This window comes from Colletotrichum spaethianum (genome assembly GCF_022836535.1).
Source record: "Colletotrichum spaethianum MAFF 239500 DNA, contig74, whole genome shotgun sequence".
In the NCBI taxonomy this organism is placed as follows: domain Eukaryota; kingdom Fungi; phylum Ascomycota; class Sordariomycetes; order Glomerellales; family Glomerellaceae; genus Colletotrichum; species Colletotrichum spaethianum.
The window spans coordinates 1-14868 of NW_026054844.1; the positions used below are offsets into that span (position 1 = coordinate 1).

Consider the following 14868-nt stretch of genomic DNA (forward strand, 5'->3'; position numbering starts at 1 on the left):
CGAGTATCGGGGTCGGGGTTGCCGGATAACGTGTCGAAGACGAACACATCAAGGAGCGGTTGAATGAAAAGCATCAAAGACTCTTGCATATCCTCGATAAATTGCAGCAGCAATGGCTTGACCAGTGCTGCCATTGCCGGGAAACGGGCATCGACCCATGAGGAAAGAAAGAAAGGGGCGAAGTCCAGAACAAGAACCAGGACATACGCAAGAGCGTATACTGAAAACGTCCAGCCTATGGCCTTGTTGTTCTTTCTGGTATCCGCCATTGTCTGTTTGTTACATGGCTGCCGAGAGTGAATGGGGGCAGCGATCTCCCTCTAGATATCCTCATCCTCGGGCCTTTCCCGGAACCACAGGACTCGCAAGCGCTGATCGTTTGGCCATCAGGTCTAGACCCGACACTTTTGGTAGACATGCATGATTTTTGGAGGTGCTTGTCGGGCGTCAAACTGCTCTGTTGTGGCACTAATGCGAGTGCACATCGGGAAGCGAGATATGGTGTGGTCATGACCTTTGGTACCGTTCACGTTGAGCGTAGCCCTAAAAGGGTGGGCGCACTCCCGACCGCTCTGCCATTGGCTCCTGTTATACATCCCAGGTAAAGGACTTAGCTGCAGGGCCATCTGTTGGGATGACCACCTGAAGGTGGCGCTTGGCTGCAGCAGTATACCTGCTTGAAGTGCTGTACGTTCGCACACGGATTTGTGGTCAAGATGAGTAAGAGGTGCAGGATTTCAATGAAATTTTGTGGCATACGACGCGGCAGGACGTCATAGAGTTATCTGCAACAAGCCAGAAAAATACACGTATCCTACAGCGAGCTGTTAACAAGCCCCTCTTTTCGAACAAGTCAAATTTGTACTATCATGACCGATTGAACGATTGCGCCTTCGTCCTTTGGAACAAATGCTGGACACCAGTAGTCATATGGGTTCTCAGCCATTTATTCCGGTTGGGTCATCGCTTCTCGGAGCGCGGTCAAACGCCGCCGCCTCGCGGATTCTGTCGATGACGAATAATAAAGCATCAAGCAGTAAGACAACGAGATTGCATCTATGAATGTGACTGAAATTGTGCCCAATGAAAGGAGTCCGGCCACTTTGATCTCTAAAAAGACGATCAGGCATCTCACGTCTGGCTTTCAACCTCATTAAAGCCAGTCAAGCTGCTCAAGTTGTTGTTTCGACGGCGTTACAAACGGAGTAATCTACCAACCCTTGGAATGGTAACCTCCGAAGTTGTCCGTGTCCTTGGAGAAGTACTGGAGGTTGTTGGTGGGGGCTTCCTGGTCCTTGAGGCACACCTTCTCGGGGAACTGCTTCAAGTTGGCGACGTCGTGGGAGGTGTGACGTCTCTTGAGAACAGCATTGGCGGTCGACGACTTTTGCTGGCGCTCCCAGAGGAGGTTGCGGCGGAGAGACTCCGTCAACTCGGTCGCAAGCATGTTGCGTCGGGTTGTCCGGGGGAGAGGGCCGCCTGGAGGTGGCTGTGGCTGGCCGTCGTGTGGATGGGCTGAGCAGCAGACCGGGGAACCTCGTTGATGGGCTTCAGAGGAGAAGAACGAACACCCGCTTCATCATGAGAGGCGCGTCATCAGAGTCGTTGGGGGACACGGCCAAGGTGGGAGGGGCCGGGTGGCTAGTGCGCGACCAAGGGAGAGCCGAGGTGGACTGAGAGGCAATGTTGCCAAGGTGCTTGTTCTTGGAGTGGTCATTCTGCTCAATCATGAGGGTGATGAGCGAACGGCGTGAGGTCAAGTTAACCTTGGAGTCGACGCGCTGGAAGAAAGTCTCCTCGTCGATGCTGGACTTGTTGCTGTCCTCGATGGAATCTTCCCAGTCAGAAGAGTCGTCATCGTCGTCAATGGCGCTCTCGTCAACGTAGTCGGTCTCTGAGTCGTCGGCAATGGCCGACTTGTTGTCGTTGACGTTAGTGTCCACAGTCAGGACGTGAGTATGGAGGGGGTAAGGCATTGTGGGCGATGTCTTCTGGAGGTCTATACTCTGAAGCAAGTTGTGAGGAACAAGGTCCAGTTGTCGAAAGCGAATACACGAGCAAAGGGAAGGAGTAACGAGCGACAGATTGTTGAAGGGAAATGACCTTCGCTCCTGGGGGTGTCGACTTGATCTATCCCTCCCAAAGTCACGGCTTGCCGACGGTACCATACCGCAACCCGGGCCCGTCGCAGCAGATCCGCGGCCCTGCAATGGCGCAGGGAAAAAGGAACGTCGTCTTCAGCTTCGGAACCGGCACACGCCCGCCATCTTTCTGGTCGACCAATACCGTGCGTTGATTGACATGACTTGTGGTGCTCCACCCGGTCCAGTCTCTGGCTGGCACTCTCTTTGGCGCGCCTTGGCCGAATCGCGCTAGCAATTGGGAAAGCGTGGGGGAGGGGTTCGCAGGGGTGCAGTTGTATTGGTACTCGATGGGCTGAGCGGGTACCTCCAATTGTGGCTTTTCGCCAGCACCCGTTCGGGAAGCTGTCGCAGCGAAGACGCAGTGGGTCGGTTGACTGGCCAGGTCAGTGCGCATGATGAATGTCTCGACCGAACTAAGGTGCTGTCGTCGTCTACCACACACAAAGCAGACACGTTGTGGCGGGTTAGTATGCAAAAAGTTGAAATGACAGACTATGGCTGAGACTAGGTATGAGGATTGCCAAAGCAAGAGCGGTCGCCTCGGCCACACCAGTTGGCCCGATGTGGCAGCATGCGAAGCAGTTGGAATGGCACTGTGTGCTCCCGTTGGCGAGCTGTCAACGGCCCGACTGGTGAGTCGGCGACTTGTTCGGCGGCCGGCCGCGGCACCTGGTATCGCGGTCGGTTCGCAGCTTTGGGTTAATTGATTAGGACGCAGCAAGGTAGGAGCGGTCCGAAGAAGTTTCGTTTATTTCTGGAAGTATGCTACAAATACAGGGGTGTCCCAGCGTTCGTTCTCATCAGCTCATCACCGAGACTGCCCAGCCGCGAGATTCACCCACTGTGTTCGCTGCAATGTCCTGCTATGCCGTCAAGAATGAAGCCGCCCAATCGTTCCGTCCGTGAACTTTTCCTTACTCGCTACATCTTAGTTACATGACTGACGGCCCTCTTGCTGAAGCAGTCCAAAGCCAAATGAATTTCTGGGACGACTGACTTTAGCAGGCTCTCATCAGTTACTGTACCGGTGCTGTATTCGTTGGAGTCTCCGGGTTTGTGCTCGGTCCTGACTCTGGCTGCGCCGCAGAACTATCGCCGACATCAAGGATTTATAAGTCGTATTGCGGAGGCACGCCAAATCGTCTTGTAGGCTTATCGTAAGTTAGCCAATTGCCCGACGACGCGAGGCGGCAACCAAGCCAAAGACACCTATCCTGACGCTCCTCGACCATTAAAGCCACTTCAAAGTACTTATCGTCATCGTCAACCTCCGATGGGAACCAGTTGTCGGGGTAGTACTTATCGACCCACAGCAGCCCGCGTTGAGCAAAGTCTTCAGGTAAAGGCCTGGGGGTCTCCTTGTTGGGTCGGGGGAAGTCTTCTGATTCGATCCTGTCTAGTGACGGGCATTTTCTCAGGAGGGCGTTGAGCATCATCGAAATGAGCCTCCAGGGGATTTTGGCTTCAATGTAACCCATTGCTTCCGGAAATGACGACATGTGGTATAGAAACGAAAGTGCCACGTGCAGGTACGGGAGTACGTTTCGATCTCCGATCCTGCGGAAGACGGTGTTATAAACTCTGGCTGCGAATTCCAGAGCAAGGAGGAATCTGGGAGTTGGCGCAGCTTCGATTACAGGAGCAGATTTGAGAGCCAGCATGAGCACGTTTGACTCGCTACCATATTCCAGCAGAGCGCAGCCCAAAGCAATGCTGATGTAGTGGCCGTTCTTCTTCAACCAAGAAGAAGTGACATTTCTTGCTCTTCTGGCATTTCTTGCTCTTAGCGACTTTGCAGTGTCTCTGCGCTTTTTGCGTTTGCTACGTTCGCTACGTTCGCTGTGTTTCCTGTGTTTGTTGCGTTTGTTGCCCTTGTTGCCTTGGATGCGTTTGCCACGTGCACTGGGGCTCTCCCAACTGTCAATGCCCCCAATGAAATTATCCGCTGAAGACTCAAACTTGTCGCTGTTCTTCCCAGAGAAGAGGATACCGTGGGCACGGACAAATGCAGCATCAACCGGATGCAATCGCGTAGGAGAACCATCAAGGTGCGGATCGAAGAGTGTCATGATGCTTTCCCGAGCACTCAGAAAAGGGACGGGAACACACAAACTCTTTAAATGGTAAGAGAGCTCCTGCAAAGCATTTGGGCGAGCTAGAATGGCGAGGTGGTGGTATAGACGTCCTGTTGTTGGGGCTTTATCGCTAGACTTAGAATACCAGTGGCGCGAGACGGAGTTCCACACCTCGCGATCCTTGAGGTTTTCATTTTCAATGGCCATTCTGTAGTTGTCAGTAGTTGTCAGTAAGGGAGTCAAGACGGAACAAAATCCTGGAGTAGAGCCAGTCAGAAGGATGCAACTACTCACCGATAGCGTCCCAAATCCCCTAAACACTCGATCCAGGTGTCCTCGAACGTCGGCACCGTCTCGTACAGTAACGCCATCATAGAGTACGCCAGATAGATGAACGTTAACATGTGTTCCAACGATGCTGGAAGACGGTGACGCAATAGTTCTAAGAACGAATGGATCCCGTGCCTCCACATTCGAGCCGGCATGGCGTACTTGCTTGCAAGCCGCCGGAGAGCCGGGCTAGCTGAGGGATGCTGCGACGCCAGGAAGAAGTCATGATGTTCGTGCAATAGGGTTCTGTGTAGAGCGATGAGGGCCTGCCATTGTTCGTTGTTGAGTTTTGGGCCTGTATCCTTAGTCGAACTTTGTGCATTGACGACCTCAATGCACTTGCTCTCGACCATGACGAGGCCAGCATATATACCCTTCACCTCAGCAACAAGCTGTTCTTGGCTTATGGGACGAGTTTCAGGCTGTTTAATCATGACTTCTGTATTGCCTTCAATAAGGCGGTATTCAAAAGTATGACTCGGGGTGGCTTTCGAAGAGTCGGTAGTTTCTCGATCCTTGGAGCGCGTCGCATCAGCCTTGCGAGGCTGAGAAGTATTCTCTTCTGGCGTCCATAGTCTGCCAGACTTTAGGCCCGGACCTCTCTGAAAGTCACCATCATCACCACGACTGGCAATAGAGGTATGCGGCTGTTGGCGGGCGCGAGACCGCTTCGGTGTATTGGACCTGTGGTCACCATCTTTTCTCTTATTCTTCTCGGAGGCTGAGGGACTTCCGACGCGGACCCTATCTGCGCCGTCACCCGGGGGCTGAGCAGCTATTTCGGCATTTTTTGTTGGCTGCATCCCGGGTTGGACCTGGGATCCGTCGGAAGCGGGTGGTGGTTGTCGTTGTTGTGGTGGTGGTGGTGGTGGTGGAGGGTTCAGCTGTGTCTTTCCCCGTTGATGGTTAATAGCGCGTTTATTTGAGGTCATGGTCACTTGCGACGCAAGATTGACGTGCAACAACTGTAACGAGGGACTCGGAGGTCGATGTTGAGCTCGAATAGTCCCAGGGCTGGTGGCAATCTCTGATTCGACTCATAAGATGTACAAATCGACGTTCAAATTACACCGGCACCTTGGAGGTTGTCGTCAAGTCCCGACCCGAGATACTGCTGGAAGACAGGGTTCCGCGAGGCGTATGGTAGAGGCAAAAAGCTCTCAGGTTCGACGAAAGAACGATGTGTCGCCATGGTATTGTTTTCTCCATGGAACTGGCGGGTTTTAACGACCGCGAGTGAACGAGGCAACAATTTCGCCAACGAGAGGCTTTCCAGTTGGATGGTTCGCCATGAACGTGCAACAGGCTGCCAAAGTAAAAAGCCTCGTCAGGCAACCCGCCCTTTCCAAGGCCCCGCCCGAGGCAACCATGTGACGCTATGCTGCTGGCGAGTGAGCCGGACCAGCAGTGCGGTGTCTTAGCGATTGGGCATACCAGCGACAGAACACGGAGGCAGATTCCGGCCTGAGGACCCCCGTCGCGTTTCACTGCCAACAGCCTGTTCGGACGCCATGTGGCCAGACCACTGGTCGCACCCAGATCCGGCGGTCGCGAAAATCCAGCAATCTACACGTGTACTTCCTTCCACCTTCACCGTGAGCGATTTCACACGACATGACTGGGAACAATCAACCTGTGCTGGACGCCGACATGCGACCCCACTGCTGCGATATTACACACTTCATTGCATCCACAAATGACTCCTCTCACCTCCATTGGCAATAGCCTGTCAGCTTGTCATCCAAAACTGGATCCAAGAGCGGGTCACAGCCAGACTCGGCTCCGCGTAATCAAGCTACCACCCTAGAACACCCTGATTACGGTCATCCGCGCAAAGACCGAACAACCATCAAAGTGGATCTTTCACGAACGTCACTGGAGGGTCCGATGCAGAAGAAAAGGCATCGCGATTACTATGTACAACCCATCTCAGTCCTCTCGTCTTTGTGTCCGTGGAATCCAACTTCCCGCACCTCAAGCAAGGGTTTACCGTTCCTATCGGTTGTACTGGAATCGTTAGTCGTGGACTCGTTCCTCCGTAAACAGTACCTACCACCACGCAGTCTTCGCAGCGGGCGCCGTGCACGTTCACCCAGCCAGGGCAGTCGACGCCGTGCTTGTATCGGTTTGTGCAAGGGTAACGATCCATGGTGAAGTGATGGTGACGGTTCGAAAAGTCAGTTGAGGAGGGGATCGTAACAAGCGGCCACTGTCTCAGCGTCAATGGCTATTTATGTCAACAACCCCCGAGGACAGCCGTCCAAGCAGCCTGGTAATGTCCAGATTGCAGGACACTGCGCCTGGCCTCAAAGGTCGACTTCCTTGTTGGGCTGCACGTCATTCCTGATCGGGCGACTGCATGGGACGCATTTGAATTATGAACGGGCACGTTCCGGAGTTCAGGCGGTGCCCGAGATAAAACGGGTGACTGACCAAACACACACCACCACAAGTGCTGGGAACATGGGAGCGGGGCGTGAAGGCCGGGCGCGCCGCGATTGGCCGGGTGGCTACGATGCTGTGTAGTGGAGCGCATTCCGCCAAGCGCAGAAACAGAGGAGGCCGGCAATCGCTCCCAGATTGCTGATTTTGGCTGCAGCAGAATGCATCACATTACTTCATTCGGAGGGTTGGCAAATGGCTCGCCCAGGGAGATGTGTCGTTGACGACGTCTGACGTGATTGGCTGCGTCGCACTGTCATGCCAGACAGCAGGGGCGTTGGCAGAAACGTCTGATTACCCCGAAGCAAGGCGGCCAACCGTGGTGGTGTGATGGGCAAGCCAGATCTGGCGCTGGGTCACCGTCGTACCTGGGCTGCAGAGGGCGACAGGGGCCAGGGGCACAGGGCCAACCGTCCGCCGCTCAGCCCCTTCTCGGCTGCGGCTGCTGGGCTGCAGCCCTGGCTAGCGGGCGTGGCCGGGCTACTTCGGGGTACATCGGAGAACGACAGATGACGGAAGAAAGGCGTGCATCAAACCTCACCCCCGCGTTGATGAAAATTGCTCTTCTCCTGACACCCCCCCACATCAGAACACACGCCACAGTGTCGGCTTATCACCCCGCTGCGACATTTTAAACGCTGCGGCGGGATTGTCGAGAGTGGTGCGCTAGACTCCATCGGACAACAACTCGGCTGGCCCAGGCCATCTAATCTTGCGTCAGTCGTTGTCACCGGGCTGACCAATCATGTCCTCTCATTTCGCGACTGCCACTTGACTTCCCGGCACGCTCTGACGGCGGACACCCAAACACGATGAAGATTGTTGGGGGTCTGAGGGAAATTTGGTGCATTGGAGTGAAGGGGATGGCCCATGCAAACAAAGACATGGGGCTCAAACGACAGACTGCCTCAGTGGATTAGGCCTTGTATTGGATAGTTGAACTTGAGAAAATACGACCAATGGCTGGAACAAGGAAGACCTTCCAGGAAAGTCTCCAAAGATTTCATCGCCCAGTAAAACCTGTGCACTCCTATCCTGGCGCTGGCTTTGATGCAAATTATCGCGACGAATGTGGTTCTCCGAAAGCTATCGGTACCAAGGGGTTTACAGCGTGGCCAGGCAAAATCGGCCCCGAAGCAAGGGATTCGTTCCATATTTCTTGATTGGCGGCATCCGCGATGAAGCTCTGGGTCAGTTCTTGCTGGATTGATCCTTCCACCCCGTACTTTTCCCAGTCAAATCCATTATCAAAGTCTTCCAAGTTGACTCCATCAAAGTCTTCCAAATTAACAAAAGAGTCGCCTTCGTTGCGCTGCTGTTCGGGAGCCTGAGCGACGGCTTCAGCGGCGGCTTCTTTCAAGACGGATAAGTCTGTTTCCAAATCATTGATCTTGCGAAGAAGACGCTTGACCTCAGAATACAAAGCGCGGCGGCATGCTGCGCATTGGCGTTTGGGCCATTTTTGCTTGCGCTGCGAACAGATGTAAGCGTGGTTCGAGCACTAAGATGGTGAGCATGACTTACTAGTCCGGAACGAAGCGGTATGGCGCCGCGTCTGCGTCGAGCCATTGGCCTGGATTCGAGAATTCCGGATTGGATTGGTGTAAAGTTAGATTTTTACCACGAAAGGGTTCAAATGTACTCATTATATAGCCCCGAAACCAACGCTGCCTTGACATTCAACCGGGGATACCAAATCGGCATGACGGTGCCTGTTCCTTTGCAACGCTTCATTTCACTGCGCAGAATTCAGTGGGGTTGGCGGATGGGTCTAGGCAATACTGGTGTGCTGCCTGCACAGGCAGTCCGCTTGTCTCCGTTGAGCCCGGCAGGCCTATTTGAGTTTTCTTGCACATCGAAAAGAGGACCTAGGCAACGAAGCACGCAAACGTCGATAAAGAGAAGAAGCCAACCTCACAGCATGCGTCATCGCTCATGGCATTGACATTTTCCCTGTATCCAACTCCGTCAATATCAAAATGGGCAATCTACGTGGCACGCCAGTATCTTGTCTCATACCCGATTGATATTTTTGCTTTGGAGAGAGGAAGGTGTTGACCTGGGCCCAACGCTGATCACTCGCCCGTGCCATCTGATTGTATGCCCCTCGCGTCGCCCCATGTCAACACCCCGGGGATCGCCGGCACGGGCCAATTACGACCTGCCTTCCTGGGTGTGTCATACGAGTCCAATCTCACGAAGCCTGTCACCGGGGCGGAAGCTCCAGCGGTTGCCGAGCTTAATTTACAGCGCTTGACTGGCGAAGACCCGGCTTCTCCATCCCCCGTTGAGGTCACAGTCGCCAGTCACACCTCCAGACCCCTGAAGGCACGCAGCAGAGGAAAGAGAACGCGCCACACTCCAGTGACGATCCATCAGTCGAGCACTTGTTCCGAATTGGCATCTTTTCGACGATAGCTGCCTCGTGTTTGGCGTATGTGCTAAGAGAAGCACGTTATTGAAGTTGAACCATTTTTGTTTCGTTTCCCACAGACCAGTAAACTGTACATCTAGAACCACCTAACTTAATACTATTGTACATTCCGAATTTGACCATCTGGTTATGTATGGTTTTTCATTACCGCCTGAAGTGTTATCACGCCTCGTCACAAACATGCCCTCTTGATCCTTGGTTCCGTGCTGGCATTGTCAACTGCCGCCCTCTTTCCAGTTATTGAACTGGTGTTGAGCGGCTTTTCGCCCCTAACGGTGAAACTTGCTCTCGTCTGTCACTTGCACAAACAAACTTATTGAAAATAGTCTGACCTCCACACAATCCACCAGAGCATCGCCATTTGTTCCGCTTAGCCTCTCAACTGAGAAAAAATGGCTCCAAGCCTTGATGGTCCCACCATATCAAACCCGCTGAATCTTGCAATGCATGTTGATGTCGTCTTCGGCCGCCCTCTTTGGTACCGTCGGAGGCGGCTCTTTTTGTGACTGTGCCGCCGGAGGGCCGCTTCCTACTTCTTTTGCCATCGGAGGCGGCCCTTGTTCTGCTTCGGTTTCTGGTTTTTGGCCTACACAATGGTAGCTGACGCCGTGTCAGACCCCATTTGCGAATGAACAGAGGGTGGCTTACAAGGGGAAGTAAAGTTGGTTCCGCGTCTGTTTAAACCACTCGCGGATATCGACGCAATCAAGGTCGACCTCTTCTGACGTGGCCCCTGAACCCCTCACCATGCGGTCCTTAAAAAATCCTTCCGGATCACTGGTGATGACCGCTGCCATCAACTCTTCTCGGCTTTTCTCCCTGCCATCCTGCCTCCATGGGCTAGTACGCACTTTGAAAGTTATCTCTCGCAACATATGAAAACCAGTCGCTTTCATCATCTCTCCGTATTGACGCGCCACACTGATTGGGCGACCCAGAGATTCGGCCGCTTCCTCGTGGCGTTGGAAAAACTTCGATGCGGGGCCATCTCGAGAGCAAGTGTTGTCGTCACATTGGAGACTCAAGTCAATGTCCATCATCTGCAAAATACCGCCTGGATTAAGGTGCCTGGAAAAATCAGCCATCCGCCTGCGCTGATTTTGAAGGAAAGAGACGCACTTGTAGGCGCTTTCGATCACACGTCGGACGTCTTTGAAGCAGCCGGCGGTCCCAGCTATTCGTATGTAGTCGAACTGGAATGGCCACGTCCACTCCTCTTCACAGTTGCAAATCTCGAAAACGCAATTGATGGGGACCCTACCAGAATTAGCGTTTAACTTGACGTTGGCTTAGTGCCGACCTACATATCGGGCTGAATAGGCCGAAGGTCAGTGCCATACACCATAACTCTGTCTGGATTTGCATCCGCTGTATCTGTCAGTCGCTGAAAATGAGGGACTCCGTGTTGCTTACCATAGTCGATCGCCCATTTACCGGTTCCCGTACCGACATCCAGAACCATAGCTGGACCTCCTTTTTTGCATTGAGTGATCTGCCAGAGATGGTCGCCCTCAAGGAGCTCGTGGAACAGCTCATTTTGAAAGTCTGAAAGTCGATTAACAGGATCTACCGATAGTACTCTGAACGTGTTCCTTACCTAACCGTTCGCTGTCACGCTACAATATCATTAGTCTGTATATCTGAGAAGAAATGGTCAACGCACTTCGTCTGTTGGAGAAAAGTAGGCTAACAACTGTCAGTTTCCATCTCACAGCTGGATAGCTTTAACAGCACTGACAGTTTTCAGCCCATGAATGATACTCTCGGGAATATTTCAGCACCTTGTCATCGACATCGGCGGGAAGACTTGCAGTGTCAGACTGTGCGCGTATTAGTTCAATATCCTAAAAGCCAGTCTCACGTCTCCTGAGTTTTGGGGCCACTTAATTACTTCCTCATCCCAACGATCAGTCTCAGAGTTGTCGGCATCGTAGTCGTTTATCTCTGGAGTAGGGCTATTGAGAAGCGTCGAGTCGGAGTAGGTTTCGGATTCGTGGTTAGTCGCTGGCGAAGAGTTGCTCGAAAAGGGGGAGCCGGCGTGTAAAGCATGTCCGTCGTCAATCTCTGGCAAGGAGTTGCCATAGCCAGTATCGGAGCCCATGTCTTGTTTCACGGTGCGGGAAGCTTATCGGGTATTGTTCGTCGGCTCACACTGGACGAAGCCTATATAAAGGAGTTGAATTGGATAGTGCCACCAGGACGAAATTCGTCCGTGAGCTACAATCAGCTTACTTTATCCTCATTTCATCGCCATGCCCTCGGAATAATGTTGTTTGTCGTTGGCCTGTCAGGATGGCCCACTCTACGAACTGTCGATTCTCATTTATTGCTGCCTGTGGGGCGCAATGTCCTCACAAAGCCCAAGGCAGACTATTATCGGCAAGGTATCAAGCCGGCGGGTGCGGCATGTCAGGCTCATAATGTCGCGAGGGAGATCAGCACTAGCGCGAAACGCCGCCCCTACCCAAGGCTTAGGTCCGGACGGGTCTGGCAGGGTCTGGCCAGTGTACCGGGAGTCCTTTGTCGACAATGAACTGGGCCTCCCTTTCCGGGGCTTAACCTTGGGCGGGCCACAAAACGAGCCACTAAGATAATGTCGTGACGGGTAAAGGTCGCAATTACATACTGGCAATTGTGGGTCCACTTTTGTCATCACAGATAACCAGAGCACGCTCTCAGTGATTACGGACATGCCATTGAGATGTGGATGCTCCCAAGGCAGCACGATACTGCGCAACCCGCCGCAATTGGCGTCCTCCCAAGCTGGATCCAGATTACATCAGCAATTTCAGGGCTTCAAGCCGCCTGAAAACGTCTGTGATGCGCCTGTCGGTGCGCTTCTAGCCACCAGTGGCCACGATTCCGCGCCGAAAGGGCATCCAGCAAACGAGTGCAGCGGACATTCCAGCCCGCTACTTTGTAGAAGGCCACAAGTCTGAGCGAGGTGGAAACGACTATGGAACCATTGCACTGTACAACCTGCACCGCAGGGTCTGAGGGAGGGTACTGACATCCTATTCAGGTGAATGAACTGTGGCGTTGGCTGAGGCTGTGGCTCTGTTGACGAAAGGGATTTCAGTGTCGAACCGTCAAACAACACGGTCGAAACAATGGCGCTCTCTAAGAATATGCGCGCAATTCCCGCGACACATCCTGCACCGTTGCCTATGACCCTGCTGCTAAGCTCTCGCTATCCGTTCTCCTAAGTTTGATCACATTAGAGCTATCCAACATCAGCACCCAGCAAACCCCCTCGTTAGGGAGCTTTGGCGTTTACAGAACCCTCCCATCGTCCAAAGTCAAGGCTACTGCACGTTTCGCCAAGTCGAACCGCTCTGGTGGGCATGTTGTGCTTCGGCCAGTGGCTTTCGCGCCATCCAGACATACCTACAGCCAATGTTAACATCCTAATCTAAACACCTCTTTGGCTATGGGAATTGACTTGCAATTGAAAATAGGCATGAATCCTGCGATCTAGAATCTCATGTTTGACTGCGGATGCCAGATCATCGTTCTTTGGTATGAACCATGACTGTGGGGGTTCGTCTAATCGTGTAGCGTCCAAAAGGCTTCCCAAGCCGCTACAGAACCAATTACCAATAATATTACCGCCATAACCTGGATTGATTGGCAGCTTGATCGTCTCCACAGTTACTTCAACGAAACCGGCCATTTCTAACTGAGCCTTGGTGGTTTTGAAGTCCGACTGCTGTCTGGGTCTCATTTTAAACGCGTCCACCCACTCCTTGAGGGATGAGGATACAGGTAGCGTATCATCGTCGCTGCGGATATCCCAATCTATCTCCTCTAGCTCCAGATACCCGCCTGGTTTGAGTACATTGAATGAGTTTCCGTACAGGCTGAGCAGGTTTACCGAAGTGTCGAACAGTGACCGGAAGTGAACAAGGTCGAATGGGCCCGGTAGCTCCCATGGTTTCCACGGACCTTCTATCAAACCGACACGGTGAAATGACACGTTGGACACATAATGTCGGGGGTGCATTAAATCCGTATCGATTCCTATAACCTTGCTACTGGGATTGGCTCTGTGAAACTCATCAGTCGGGTATGTCCTTGCCGAAAGATAATAAGCGCTGCCATCTCACTCTGCTTGGTTTATCGCCCAGATACCAGTGTGTGTTCTAACGTCCAAAACTTGAGGCGCTTCGGGTTCTGGCTTGTGTTTCTCTGGACGAGCAATTGTTATGATCATGTCGAAGAAGTCCATCACGTCGGGATATACCTAACCATCCATTAGAATCACCTCAATGAGCATGAAGGCCAGATTGTACGTCGCTAGTGGGGGAAACGGGTTCGAAAAGGCAGCCAGCGCATTGCCAACGCTGCGGATTGCTAGAGAACAAAGCGAATTCTTAGCCGAATCCATCTCGAGAGCAGGTTTTGGGAAATACTCGTTCGAAGCCATGTCCGGATGACTCTGCTTTCCTTCTCGAAAGACCCGATGGGTTTAAACAGAAAGTCGAGCATGCGACGTTGCTTGTGTCTAAATCATGTCTGCCGTTTCACATATGGCGTTTCCCATTTTCTTGCCAGAGCAGCGTTGAAGACTTTTTATCAAGTGAGAAGCCAGCAAGCGTCTCATACAGACCACATCTGAGGTGGGGAAGAGCGGGGTTCTTGCGATAGCATCACCAACAAGATTACCACCCTGCAGGGGTTTTGTATCATGTGACCACATCCTACCTTGCATCGAGTGGTGGGACAAGGGTTGTATAGGGCCTTCCGGGACGCCAAATTTCGGATCTTGGAGTCGAACAAGTCGAGACCCAATATCGTCGGCGTGTTCGGGTGAACTGTCATGACAACCACCAACAGCTCAGTGGCAGTTCTACCCAATTAATCAGCCTGCCTTAGTTGAGGGCGTTTGGCTTGCTTCCGGAAGTCACCAGACCGATGAACCATGGCAACAGTGCGGGCCAACTGTATGGGCGCAATTTCCGGTCATGTTCCATTACCAAAACTCGCGGCAAGAGGTTTGAGCGGGGGAATTGTTCCAAAGAGCTAGACGCGAGGACACAAGCTACCAGTGTGCTGGTGACCTGTTGGGTAGGCCGAAGAGCACACTGCTGTGCTTGGTTTGAGCTAGACGGCGGTCGGATGATTTGCGAATCGCCGGGTCACCGCTGCAACTGTCGGATCTTCATCTCGGTGCAGCTTTGCCGTTATGTCCGGGTGATGGCCAGAATATTCTATTGAGCTTCTGCTCTGGCAGAAGCGGGCCAGTTCTCTCTGTCTGATTGTTGGATTAGTACAGTACCCAAAATACGTCGAAATAATATCATTTTGTAGGCCACTACTGGCGGCGATGGAGGCACTTCTATTTTGGAAATCACTCATCCGAAGGAGAGATTCAGCCCACTTCAATAGCTGCCAACAATGAAGAAAGGTGGATGACTTGGATGCTTTGACAGAGTCATCTGGA

At 52.8% G+C, this 14868-nt stretch overlaps 5 protein-coding genes across 5 annotated transcripts; all 5 read right to left on the minus strand.

The window, feature by feature from the left end:
* Positions 1-1210: 1210 nt before the first annotated feature.
* Positions 1211-1447, minus strand: ColSpa_12800 (uncharacterized protein; the record flags this gene model as incomplete). The annotated part of the gene is made up of 1 exon (XM_049279012.1): positions 1211-1447. One exon carries the CDS (start codon positions 1445-1447, stop codon positions 1211-1213), a length of 237 nt encoding a protein of 78 aa, XP_049134969.1.
* A 103-nt stretch (positions 1448-1550) lies between these two features.
* ColSpa_12801 (uncharacterized protein) lies at positions 1551-1976 on the minus strand (the record flags this gene model as incomplete). Its single annotated transcript, XM_049279013.1, has 1 exon — positions 1551-1976. The coding sequence occupies one exon, from the start codon at positions 1974-1976 to the stop codon at positions 1551-1553; it is 426 nt and encodes a 141-aa protein (XP_049134970.1).
* A 1277-nt stretch (positions 1977-3253) lies between these two features.
* Positions 3254-5352, minus strand: ColSpa_12802 (EST/SMG-like protein 1; the record flags this gene model as incomplete). Its single annotated transcript, XM_049279014.1, has 2 exons — positions 3254-4427; positions 4514-5352. The coding sequence occupies 2 exons, from the start codon at positions 5350-5352 to the stop codon at positions 3254-3256; spliced, it is 2013 nt and encodes a 670-aa protein (XP_049134971.1).
* A 2696-nt stretch (positions 5353-8048) lies between these two features.
* Positions 8049-8560, minus strand: ColSpa_12803 (uncharacterized protein; the record flags this gene model as incomplete). Its single annotated transcript, XM_049279015.1, has 2 exons — positions 8049-8462; positions 8516-8560. The coding sequence occupies 2 exons, from the start codon at positions 8558-8560 to the stop codon at positions 8049-8051; spliced, it is 459 nt and encodes a 152-aa protein (XP_049134972.1).
* A 2165-nt stretch (positions 8561-10725) lies between these two features.
* On the minus strand, positions 10726-11526 carry ColSpa_12804 (uncharacterized protein; the record flags this gene model as incomplete). The annotated part of the gene is made up of 4 exons (XM_049279016.1): positions 10726-10799; positions 10839-10970; positions 11023-11041; positions 11287-11526. The coding sequence occupies 4 exons, from the start codon at positions 11524-11526 to the stop codon at positions 10726-10728; spliced, it is 465 nt and encodes a 154-aa protein (XP_049134973.1).
* Between the last annotated feature and the right edge of the window lie 3342 nt (positions 11527-14868).